The 12,519-nt window shown below is 49.9% G+C and overlaps 1 protein-coding gene across 1 annotated transcript in view; it reads left to right on the top strand.

Moving 5' to 3' along the window:
* The first annotated feature begins 855 nt into the window (after nucleotides 1-855).
* The window catches only part of LOC119093985 (DBH-like monooxygenase protein 1), a 31,478-nt gene continuing 19,814 nt past the window's right edge, over nucleotides 856-12,519 (top strand). The window contains exons 1-5 of the mRNA XM_037217029.1: nucleotides 856-1,034; nucleotides 6,411-6,571; nucleotides 7,087-7,177; nucleotides 11,666-11,815; nucleotides 12,176-12,433. Of these exons, the coding sequence (XP_037072924.1) occupies nucleotides 1,029-1,034; nucleotides 6,411-6,571; nucleotides 7,087-7,177; nucleotides 11,666-11,815; nucleotides 12,176-12,433 (666 nt within the window). The 5' untranslated portion in view covers nucleotides 856-1,028. The remainder of the gene's footprint in view (nucleotides 1,035-6,410; nucleotides 6,572-7,086; nucleotides 7,178-11,665; nucleotides 11,816-12,175; nucleotides 12,434-12,519) is intronic.

Raw genomic sequence — 12,519 nt, 5'->3', positions numbered from 1 at the left:
GAAAATTTTATATATATATATATATATATACATATATATACAAGTACATAAGTTACTAAGAATAAATAAATTGCGAAATAAAAGTTTTGGTGTCCCCTCGCCGAATGGGCCGATACATTTCTCCTTCAATGGAGCGCCACGGGCATTGCAACTTCCCGGAAATCTGCTGTCTATTGAAGGCAAAGGTTTTGAGATCCTTTGAGGTGCTTCCAGGCATTGGGCGTGTCTGACAAATAAAGGCTATCACTTCCCAAAATGATGAATTCTGACACCACTCTGTAAAACGTCGAAGAATGGACCGATTAGGAATTTGGTCATAGTGAAGCACACATAAACTCCTCTTGGAAATAAAGATTATGGTGCCCCGAAATGAAAATTTTTGTGTAGCTCGTTTAACGAACTGTTTCAAGGTTTCGTTTGGGGTGGAGGAACATGGTTTTAGTGTTTCTTTGCCGAATGGGCCGATCCAGGGTTTTTCAAACAAACAATACGAACATCGTAGTGCCCCTCGAATCCGGTGGCTCCCGAAAATAGAAATTATTGACATGCAGTATCGCACATATGGTACATATGACGGCCAGGCAATAACCTGCTTGGCATGTCCGACTTCGTTAAAATACGTGGCTTTACCTTTTTTAAGCTTGCTGTTCTCAGCCCTCTCTGCATGCACTTCAAATTCATCAAACCAGCCAACCAAATTTACTAGCATTCTGTTCCGATGCAACGTGTTTGTTTCCTGTGCGCTGAATGGACGTGCCCCTCCGGCGGGCAGAGCCGCCGCGCGGCCGATCCAGCCTCCGCACAACCGCATCTAGTGGAGCTCTGCGTGCCACCAGCCACATCTCACCTTGGCGCCGTCCAGGTTTGGGGTCGGACGGAGCATTCTGTCGAGGGGCGCGTCCGCACGAGGTCGCGTCCAGGAGCCGTGCCCCACCTATCTCTCAGCGGCCACCAGCAGGGCCGCGTGGACCACGACCCACGTCTCCGGACCAACCGCCGGAGGGGCGCTCTCCGAGCCCATTGGCGGCATGCAGGTCAGTGTTTGCGCTGAGTTTTCTTGACTGGAACTCAGGGTTGGGAACGTGACTTGACCGTAGGCGTGCGCTGAGATACAAACTGCGTTTCCCACCGAACTGACCGACAGGCTCAGCGCTGGTGGTTGGTGGTGGATCGAGTCAGGTCCGGTGGATTACTCGTGTTATGGGATCGTAATTTGCAGTCGCACCTTCGAGCCCGTATTGTAGTGAACAGTTACGTAATCGAGGCCTTGTGCGATTCTTGGCCTCTAATCTTACCGTATTATACTGGGCGTTCTCATACCCGTGTGCGGCTCAAAACACAACCCGGGTTATTTGGTTGAGCAAGGAAGCAGGCTACGTACACGTCGCTTCGTATCGCAGGAATGCGCTGACTCCTAAACAGAGCGCGCGGACCTGGATTCACGTGTGGATTACCAAATATCGTTAACAAATGACTGTACAATGGGTGAGATTTTAGGCTATTACTTTCCTGCCACATATTACGTTTATGAGCGACTCGGGTGAGTTATATACCATATCTGTGAAAACTTATATCACACCGGTATCAGAGGTCAATTCGCCCCCGCCTCTTCTCGATTGCTAACTCCGCCACTGCTACTCACAAAAACTTGCCGGCGGGTACGAGCAGAATGAGCTGTTTTTAGCCAGCAGTCAAACAGGACTACGCAAGTTTTTTTAGGCGCTATCTTGAAGAGACTGCATAGCATTCGTGTTGTGCGCAAATAATGATTTGGCTCAAGTCGCATGCCGCGTAAGCCTCACCGCAATCGACGCAGGCTGTTCAAGTTAGTACGAGCGGGCAAATGCTGTGCACGACTCATGGGCTATCTGTACAAGCTTGAAGCGCCCGCACGACTCGCATTGAGACCTGCACAAAAGGTAACTTTGGCAAGCTAACACACGTTCTGGGCATCAGCTTGGTGCCAGCTACCCTGCGCCAGGTCATTGTGTCCTGTGGCAGCTGCTCTGGGTAAGGTCACTGCTTCCGGTGGCAGCTGCCCCACTAAAAGTCAGGTGATGTCAGAGGACATGCCCTCCAAGGACATGTTCTGCAGGACGGGCCGCGCCGAGCATCGCGCCACGCTAGGCTTTCGCGGCAAAATTCTTCCGTTGACCTAGCATTTTGCCATCGGATGGTAGCGTCCGGCCCAGTGAGACACGGACGACCTAGCATCGGCTCTGATCCCTGAATTCGACGCAATGAAATCGCTGGGACGTAACCGAATCTTATTTTCACTGATTCAGAACTAGAATAAAAAAAGCGATCGGAACCTCTGCCCCTTCTGGGTCTTCATTGGTCTCTACGAAACGGTTTACAAATCAGTAGAATTTCCTGACTTTCCCAAGGTATTTTTCACACAATGTCTCAACCTTTGTGGCACATTACATGCCCAGGGCGATTTGAGGGCCCATTTTTTGGAGGGGTAGCCAGACAATGTGGCTATCATACTAATACGGCGATTTCCTTAGGATCAAACGCACAGCCCGTGTTAACAGGACTGACTGATTCTTGCAGTGAATAAGAAAGTTGCAACAAGGGTATGGTTATTGTAAAATTTATTAATTGCAGGGAGGGGAGACCTCTTAACAGGGTCACGCATAAGATAAAACCGCTTTTGAAAGCAACTAAGGTGCTCCGTGGTAACCAGTTGGCCTGTAGAGGGAAAATAGGCCCCGTGCAGCTAAAAGAACCGCGAGTGAAGAGTGGGTTGCGCCGATATAGAAGGGCTATGGGCTCCTAATGGGGTCCTGGGCGGACCGTGGACCCTGAGAACTCAAAGGTTGTGGGCTCCTAATGGGGTCCTGAGCGGACCGTGGACCCTGAGAACTCAAAGGCTATGGGCTCCTAATGGGGTCCTGAGCGGACCGTGGACCCTGAGAACTCAAAGGTTATGGGCTCCTAATGGGGTCCTGGGCGGACCGTGGACCCTGAGAACTCAAAGATCATCTCATTGGTCAGAGGGCCCTTGAGGGGTCCGAGGGCGCCCCCACAGTAGACCGACGGGCCCCAAAACACTTGTCGCTCCCCTAAAACAGGTGTCCAAATAGATCGCTTATATATATATATATATATATATATATATATATATATATATATATATATATATATATATTATCTGGATCGTTGGGTCACTATACCAAATGGGCCACTGAGCAGCCAGTGGGCCATCGACAACCAAACAAACCCTTTGATGACTGGAAGGGCCCACAAGCGATGAAAAGTTCCCATTCGGACCAGGGGGCCTGGACAACCAATTAACATGCGCTTGGGTGGCCGGTTTGATACCATTCGCTCGGGTGGGGGTTAATTTGACCCTCCTGAGATCTCAGGGACTAAGAGAGCTAAAAACACCAAATTCGCAAGGTGTATTGACCTATATGTGGACTCACTTAGATCAAAGTTTGACATCATTAGGTCATAATCTTCGGGTCCAACAAGGTCAACCTCTAGGTTGGCCTCCCAAGTACTCCCAGAATATAAATACTTGTTCTAAGGAAAAGGTTGCATTTTCATTTGATCTCAATGACCTATGGTCAGTGCCTATTCTTACCTCTCAGAAATCCATGGAAGATATAAATACATTTCCTGACATCAGTAATTTCGGAATGAGCACCAGAAAGTACCTCAGACAGCAAGTCCTAGAGTAATAAAGCAAGTTAGTTTTGACCTTGGTCTGACCTTCATTACTGACCCTAGGTCCATATAATTTGTTCATTCGATTGTTTTGTTGCCTAAGAAAAAATTGCAGAGGTGCATTGCTTCATCTAGAACTCCGTTGTTGCATCAGATTAAACGATTCCGTAAAAATTGACTTTGCGGAATCCATGGGCTGACTTTGACCTGCCGTGGGTCAGTGACCTTACACGGTGCATCCAAATTTTTGGTACCAAACTATCCATTATTCAAATGTCTACAGTATGCAAAAGGTGGCGCGGCTACGCTGCGCCGTTCGGAAACCATTTTGGAAAAACCTTCCGGTGGTCAATTTTACCACCAGCAGAGCGCGTGCTATGACCCTAAGCTGTCTGTCTCCGGGGATCCCGCTTACAAGAGGCTCGTCAGAAGCCAGAGGGGCCCTGAATGCACAGCAGGTCCAGCGGTCAGTGCCGCCCGTAAACGGATGTTGCCATCAGGGGCCTTGCATCTCACGGTGCTTCTAAGACTATGCTAACTGGCGCACCTGTTTCCCACCCAGGCGGAAAAGGTGGGCACAGGGGAGAATTGAGCCCTGTACCTCTGGCTTCCCCGACGCACATCTTAACCACCACACTGAAACGCCCCAAATGGGCCTGGGTAGCACCGAGGTTATTTCGTGTGCTGAAGAGACTTAAACGGTAGACGGGCCTGAAACATCTTTTAAGTTCTTAAAGCCGCTTGAGTGCGCACGTTGGCCAGCTGAGGCACACGTATCCATATCAGGGGCCTCTGGGCTGCCAAATGGGTCGTAGTGAGCAGTCAGAGGATGGCCACTACTCATTCAGCATGAACATTTTTATTCACGTTGCACACAGCAAAACAGCTCTGCGTACACCTTCACAAAACCTCAGGTCTAGTAAACATTCACATTCAAAATGACCCTGAAAAAAATTGGGAGACGCTTGAGTGTGCCCACAAACTGCCAACAACCTGCCTACCCACGCGGAAGTGCTGAAAACGGTCTAGACCACTAAAATATATGCAATGCAATGGATTTCAAACCTCTGCAGCGAACGGTTAACACGTGCTCGAGTGAGTGGGGATGGGGGTCAAATTGACCCCCCGAAGGTTTTTCAGAATGGTTTCCGAACGGCGTGGCGTAGCCCCGCCAAATTTTGCATAGCTGTGGACAATTTAATAGCAAATCGTTTGACATAAACAATTGAGGTGTACCTTGTAACGTCGGTGACCTATGACAGGTCAAAGTTAGGTCATGGCTTCAGCGATGGCAATTTCTAGGGAATCGTCCAATCTGGAACAATAATTGAGCGTTTGGCGAGGCCATACACCTCTGAGCTGCTTTCTTAGGCACAACAATATTGAATGAGCAAATTACGTTGACCTGAGGTCAGGTATGAAGGTAGGACCAAGGTCAACACCAACCTGATTTATTACTCTGGGGCTTGCTGTATGGGATAGCTTGTGGTGCTCATTTCGAATTTGTTGACAGCAGGAACCACATTATAGATTTCCATTGACTTGTTAGAGGTCAGAACAGGTCGTTGACCTAAGGTGACCCGGGTTGACATTCTGTTTTAGGAACACACTGCCTAACGCAACCTTTGTCGCCTATTCAAATGCAAAACTCGGAGCAGTCTTGTATTATTTTGGTCACCATGACCTTCAAAAGGTCAAACAAGGCCACTGATCTCAAATGGGCTTGTGACCTTTTGCTGAGAAACAGTTGCCTAGGTTCTGGGGCACTTTGGACACCAACCTGGAATGTGACCTTGTTTGACCTTATTTGACCTGAAGGTCACGATCTAGGAAACTCAAACTGTGACCTAAGTAAACTCACGTACAGGTCAAGACGCCCTGTACATTCGGTATCTCCAGTCTTCTTAGTTCCTGAGATGTCAGGGGGGGGGGGGCAAATTGACCCCCGCCCGAGCGAAGGGTATCTAGCCGGCCACCCGGGCGCGTGTTAAGATTAATACTGCTCTGCACGTTTTGAGAACGAAGATGGAGAAGCGGCAATTCATCTCCTGTCAGATACGACACATTGAGGAAAAAAGAAATCTCACTGGCTGATCACAGACAGTGAATAGTTTTCTCACAATCCGAGGTTGCGACATTTCCTTTCGACCGTCGTCGTCCCATCAAAACCACTCTCCAGTAACGTGGACGAGCTTGAAGCAGTTATGAACGACAAAGCTGCGTTCGGGTCTATGCATCGCATCTGGGCTGCACCTATGACACGGTTGGACTGCAGCTCAAGACTACACGACTGGGCTCCATGTGTCCAATACGCGACTGAGTTGCAGCCCCTACTATACAGCATTATTTTAATATGACAAGGCTTTCAGCTGTTTACGACACAACTAGCTGTTTCAGCTGTTCTCGGCTTTGTACAAAACGGCTGAGTTTACGCGTCCGACGTCTGAATTGCAGTTTTCTACGGCATGGCCTAGTCGAATCACGAGACACGTCATGAAAAGGGACTTCTCTGCTCTGTACGCCGCCGGGTTTCGGACGTCTACGACGCCGACTGCCGCCCCTCAGCTCTGTACAACACTATCAGTTTTGTGTATTGGCGACATGGTTGAATCTCCTCGATAAGGCTGTTAGATTTCAATCTCGCACCACACGCCTAAGTTCATGCTTGCACGACGCGGCTGATCTTCGGCCCCACTCGCCAGGGATGGGTCTCAGGTTTATACGATGGGTTTCAGGTTTATACGATGCGACGCTGCCTGGCGCTGACGCTGCTGCTGGCTGCGGCCAGCGGACTCCAGCACTCGGCTGTGCTGGACCCAGACGGCGACCTCGTCATCCACTGGACGCCCGAGGAGGACAGCAACTCGATCGTCATCCGCGTGGAAGCCAGAACTAGGTGAGATTCACACTTGAACCCAGTGTCTGATGGTGGCGGTGGGCTATTGTTTGGTGGTGGCCAGAATATTTTATCTTAGCTAACGTAAGCTATAGCGTTCTTGGTTTTCATGCAATGCTCAGAACGATGCCTGGTGGATTCTGTTAGAGCCTTGTGGGTAATGGTTAAGATGTAACCGGTCTGTTTATTCGCAAAATGCAATGTATATGTAGCGCTTGTTATCTTCATAATACACGACAACTTGTCATTGCATGTTTTCATGTAAAAAATGACATTATTCTGAATTGCTTGTTGACATGACGTTTTGGCCGCAGGGACGGGATAACCACTACCTCTCTACATGTTACTTGAAAGTGTACCTGTTACTACGGAATACGTACGTGTAGTTATTCATTTTTATTTATTTTTAGGCATGAAAAAACTGGTGAAAACTCTATACAACACTCCTCCACTTCAAGCTCAGCTGTTACAAAACAAACTGGCTGTCCCAATGAATGCAAATTTTATGTCGACAGAGGCTGGGCCGCTGTAGGGTTCTCACCGAACGGCGCCATGACAGGGGCCGACATCGTCATGGGATGGGTCGACGGAACAGCGCACGCGCAGGTGGGTGAGAGAAGCGTTGCCTCGCTCCGGTGTGAGCGCACCTTCTGCCGGGTGTGGGTGCCAACTCCCCGCCGGGTGAATGCCGGGTGGTGGGGTATTGCAGATGACAAGGCCTGTGGAACAGCGTGAGGAAGTGCCGCTCTTGAAGTTCATTGTAGACATAAAGGAATACGCGAAGTAAGGTATAGGAATAAGAGCTTAGGGTACGCGATGGCGATGACAATTTTAGCACTTACATTGCGACAGCAATGTAATCAAAGAAAATGCAGCAAATTCTTGTGCGCAAATATAGGTAAGATGTAGTGAAGCACTTGCCCGCTCAAATATTGTTCAGCGCAGCAGGCGCATAGTTTCTTTAATTTTTAAGCACGCAAATCACTCGTACTTGATCATATCGAGGCTATTTTCTTAATGAATGTTGTGCGCTCTAGACGTGGTAATGTCTACGGCATGCGATTGGTGATGTGGAAAGCTGCACACCACCTTGAACATTGGTTAGGAAAATCCACGACAACCTTTTGGTACACCTGACCAGTGTCAACAATCCGGCAGTGGTTTCAACTTTTTCCTGTCCCGGTTGATCCACCCGGTTTTTCGGGGCGGAAAAATTAGTGGGACTGACTTTCGCTCTGCGTCGTCGGCCCGGGAGGCTCCGAAGAGCCTCGCGACGCGGCAGGCGCACGACAAAATGGACCCGGTCTCGGGCCTCACGCGTGACTCCGGCGGGGAAGCGGACAGAGGCGGCGCCAGTCCACGCGGCGCAGGCGAGATCACTTTAAGCTAAATCACAACAAAATGCTGTAATTTGTAGGAAAATGTATGCATGCTAGCCACGCGGCCAGAAGCAAAGCCGTAGCGTGCTGAAAAGCATGAAAAGCAAAAAGCATGTGATGGCCTATGACACCCTTCTCACCGCACCTTCGTTGTATTTGGCTGGGCGCGCTCCTGATGGTTTTGTTGCCTTCAAGCGCCAACTGAAGGTTAGCGCGCTATGGGCCTCTCAGCCGTCTTTATCCGGCGCCCCCACCGGCGCGTCTGACGTTTTTCTGTGAAGGCCGCGTCCGGGTGATTGACCCATTCCACGGGTCTCTGAGTCCTACATCTATAGAAAGCTGGCTGATGCGACGATCTCTGAGGGGCTGAATTATAATAGTGGACGGACCAAAGATGCCTTGCAGTGGATGGAAACGAATGACATGCACAATTACCTCCGGCGCCTTTGTGAGCTTATGGTGTCCCCCATTGTTGTTGTTGTCTGTTGTTGTTCTGTGCTGGGATGTGATGGCCCATGGCGAATGGCCGATGATCTCCGGCTAGGTGAAGGTTAAGGATATTTGTTCCAAGTGCTGCTTTCATCTCTTGTACCTGCAGTGGACGCATACCAAGCCTTTTGTATAACCAACGGTTGCCTAGTCACCTGTAAGTCTGCACTCTTCAACGCATCTCTGCCTCATAAATGGCTGGTTAGCTATTCTTGTCACCCGTCTCCTTGATCTCACTTCCCAGCGAAACGCGCACTTCAAAATTAACGTCCGACCGGTGGGGGACGCTGGCCGGCCGGGCGGCGGCGGCCAATTTCCCCAGGTTCGCACCGCCAGAGGCATTTCGGTTGGGTGTCTTCCGGGCCGGAAAAAATGGCGAGAACCGGGCTTGACACTTCAAGGATGCAGAAATGGCTGATACAATCTGATGGATCGAGCTAGTATGGGAGAACATCCTGTCTCGAGTCAGGGAGGCATAACAGGGGTAACGCAGAACACGAGCGTGTCATCGCCAACAGCGGGCTGTCAGCTGATCGTTGCGGCATTTTGCCCGCTCCAATCACATGTCCCTAGTCCCTCTCCTTTGGAAAACCGAATACGCGTGAAACAAATGCACATACATCCTATATGGGAACCATATCTCATTTACAGTACCAAGGAGCATTGTGGTCGGCAATGATACCTACTGCTCACTTAGTCTACCCGCCACACCAACAACTACCTGGCTCCCCGTTTGCCGGGGGAGCCAGGTAGTTATTGCCATTTTACCAGGCTACCTTTGCCAGGTAGTCATTTTGTTCACACCCGCTCCTCTTGCAACAAAGCAAAGCATCATCCAGGTTGGTTCGTACATGCTCAAGTCGATACGTGTTGATTACGTCAATAGCGTTTAAACTACGTAACGTGGCAGTTGTACTGGTAATAAAAAATACCTTAAAATTTGGAGTTAAGTCGTCCTGTTGCTTTTTACTTCAACACCGTCGGATTTGGATGTTTAAGAATGTAGCCACCGTCAAAAGAAATCGAACACTTCTATATGAGCCCAGTGGTTTCAGATATCCCAGGGAAGTGGCCATAATTCACCCCTCGGCCAAGAATATGGTTTACAGGGACCACGAACCAGAACGACAATTTCCAACCGCGTGCGGTATACAGACAGCCCCGGCTATTTTAGGCCCATGTGATAAGTATTACCAGCTATGGAGTTAACCACCGCACTCAACCGAACTATGTCCACATGATCATTTTATTTACAATCGCAAATTGTGGTGCAAACATTGAGTGGCTCTCAACGTTACCAAAACAGTGTTTCTCGGCAAACAAAAAACGAAAAAACGGCGGCTTTCAAAAATGAGACCCCGATTAGACAAGGCGGATAAGTGGCCTTAGCATGGCTTGTTTCACACCGTCTAGCGCTACAAGAACTTGCCATTTAGTGCCAACCTTGCCTTGTTTATTAAGCAAAACCAAGTCTTCGTCGTTCAACAAACCGAAACAGCCGATCTCGGCGCCTCCCTTCGACGCCGCTGCGTGCCTGACCTACATCCTTGGCCTGCTGACGTCACACAGAGGCGACCCTGGGCGGACCGCCGCAGCCGACCCTTGACAACAAGGGCCCGGATCGCTGAGGCTCGAACAACTCCATAGGCAGGAATGCGCCCGTGGTCGATCCCAACATGCCTGGTGCGTTAGCCTCATTTTCTGAACCAATAACCAATGATTCGGCGGCTATCACGATCTGAGCTCGCGGTTGGACGCGAGCGATCAGGCTGGTATGACCAACGTGAACCATACTCCCCAACATCTGAACACCGGGTGAGCCCCAATATGAACTTTGTTAGCAGCTCTTCTACAAAGCAGAACACCATCCAATTTGGTCCGTACATGCTGCCGCCGACCTGCTTTGGTTGCGTCAACAGCGACGATGTATCTTATCCCTTAATTACGTTCTATGTCAACTGATAACGTCCTCCAATCGCCCCCACATATCAATCCCGTGTGAAGGCCAAATTTCCACAAAATGTGTACACATTTCAGAGAAACTTTTGTCAAAACGCGGTGTGGTATCAATAAATGAGTATGCCGCGCAGCCTTTTACTTATTTGATTCAAGAAATTGTTTTTGGTTATTCCAATCCCCTCATAGCTAAACAGTACTTTTTGCTACATGCATATATCATTTTGAAGTGTAAGATGGTGTGACTTAAGATCTCAGTTATTTAATTATATACGGAATAAAACGATGGCAACTGTACCGCAGCGCAGCAGCGAATATTAATCACGAGCTAGAAACGGTAAAGTGCAATGTTTTAGCGTAATTTAACAAAAAAAGAAAGACTTTTACATAAATACAAGGATTTAATGAACGATCCTCGAATTTTGGTGCGTTCACTCCTTGTTCGTTGTACATTTAGGCTGCCAACAAACCCTGATCAGCCGTTTCCAGCTAAACTAGAAGCCGATCTTTCAAGGATGTGAAGACGTTCTCACTTGCTGTGGCTGGTGCAGAGTTGCCAGCGTTGAGGATTTAACAAACTGACAATTCCCTGGCAATTCTGGCAAAAGCAAACTGTCAGTTTGTTGATTGGCGATAGCAATGCACGAGAAGGACAATCGCAGAGTCTCTCCAGGAAGGTATCAATCATGCTGCAAACGTTCCCACCCCAAATGAAATTTTGGGAACGGAAAGAAAATTGGAGTGCTTAAAGTTGATAATTCCAAATTTTTGGCATCACTCTGCTCTTTTTTTAAATTTACTGGAACATCCAGCGTTGTTGCTTTCGGCCTCATTTCACATGTGCAACAGTGCTGGCACCTGTGCGCGGAGCCCATGCAAAGGATGGCTTCGCTTCCTGCCTTTACGCCAGACGGGTCCGCGGAGGGATCCTTTGCGCGTCACACCATGCTCCAACGTAGCCACTCGGTGTCAGCGTGACCTCTCCTGACCAGGCGTGTGTCAGCTGGGCACTAACTGATGGTAGCACTGTGCTTTTTGGCTTTCCATTTTGATTTCCATTTTTTGCTTTCTCTTTTGCTTTCTATTTTGCTTTCTCACGAATTCGAGCTGTGTAGCGAGACAGCTTGTTCAGCGTCGTTCAGTCTCATCCCACAATCTTACCTTTCGGTCCGGGAGCCGACCGGAGCCACCCAGCATGGCAGTTTTGGTCGCCTCTCAGTGCGGCAGCCTTCCTCTGCTGCTCGGCCTGACACTGCGCCCGCGCCAACAGGACATGCACGCCGTGGGAAATAGCGCACCACTGCTGGACGACAGCGACGATGTCGAGCTGCTGGAAGGGAGCGAAAACAGCACGCACACCGTGTTCACCTTCCGTCGGCCCCTGCGGTCCTGCGATACCGAACATGACCTCAGTCTAGGGGTGAGTACTCACCTTTTGACGTTCACCAGGTGTTACTACACCAAACATAAACTCAAGCTTCGGATGAGAGTACTGAGTGATGGTTTCCTCTGATCTCTCCGGACGTTTGATAAACTTCCTGGAAGAACGCTTGAGGCAATCTGGATCTGATGAGCAAATGTTGTGATCGTGTTCGAATGCCTCCGGCACACACCCTCTAGCCTCACAACCAGCGGTCTCTCCGTGCACAGTCCTTGCCCATCCTCCAGCCTTGCCCTCGTCACCTTTGGGCTCCCAGGGCTACCTTTCGCCCCGTCCCACCGACTTGACACATCACCCCCTCCCCGTCGCCGGCTGACAGGTGGCCGCCACCGCCCCCAGATGGACACGACGCGTCTGATCTGGGCGCTGCACGAGTCTGACCCGACGCCGGGTCGCGGCCCCTCCTACCACGGCACGCGGCGCGGGGTCCGCAGCGTAAGCCTGGACGGCTCGGGCGTCTTCCGCTTCCCGGCGCCCGGCGAGAGCGAGTCGTTCGTGTTCGGCAACAGCGAGGTGGCGCTGCCCGAGGCCGTCACCTACTACCACTGCTCGCTGAAGAAGCTGCCTGACCTCCGTGACAAGGTCCACTACACTGGGGTAAGAGCCGTACAGTGTGGTAGTGGTGTATGCAGAGGCGAGCTTATATTAAGATGAAGTTTGCTTGGTTTGTTTGTTAGATGTTT

This window comes from Pollicipes pollicipes, unplaced genomic scaffold (assembly GCF_011947565.3).
Source record: "Pollicipes pollicipes isolate AB1234 unplaced genomic scaffold, Ppol_2.1 Scaffold_4002;HRSCAF=4701_pilon_pilon_pilon, whole genome shotgun sequence".
NCBI classification, from domain to species: Eukaryota; Metazoa; Arthropoda; class Thecostraca; order Pollicipedomorpha; family Pollicipedidae; genus Pollicipes; species Pollicipes pollicipes.
The sequence above is the reverse complement of the archived record's forward strand: the minus strand, read 5'-3'. Positions and strand labels throughout refer to the sequence as shown.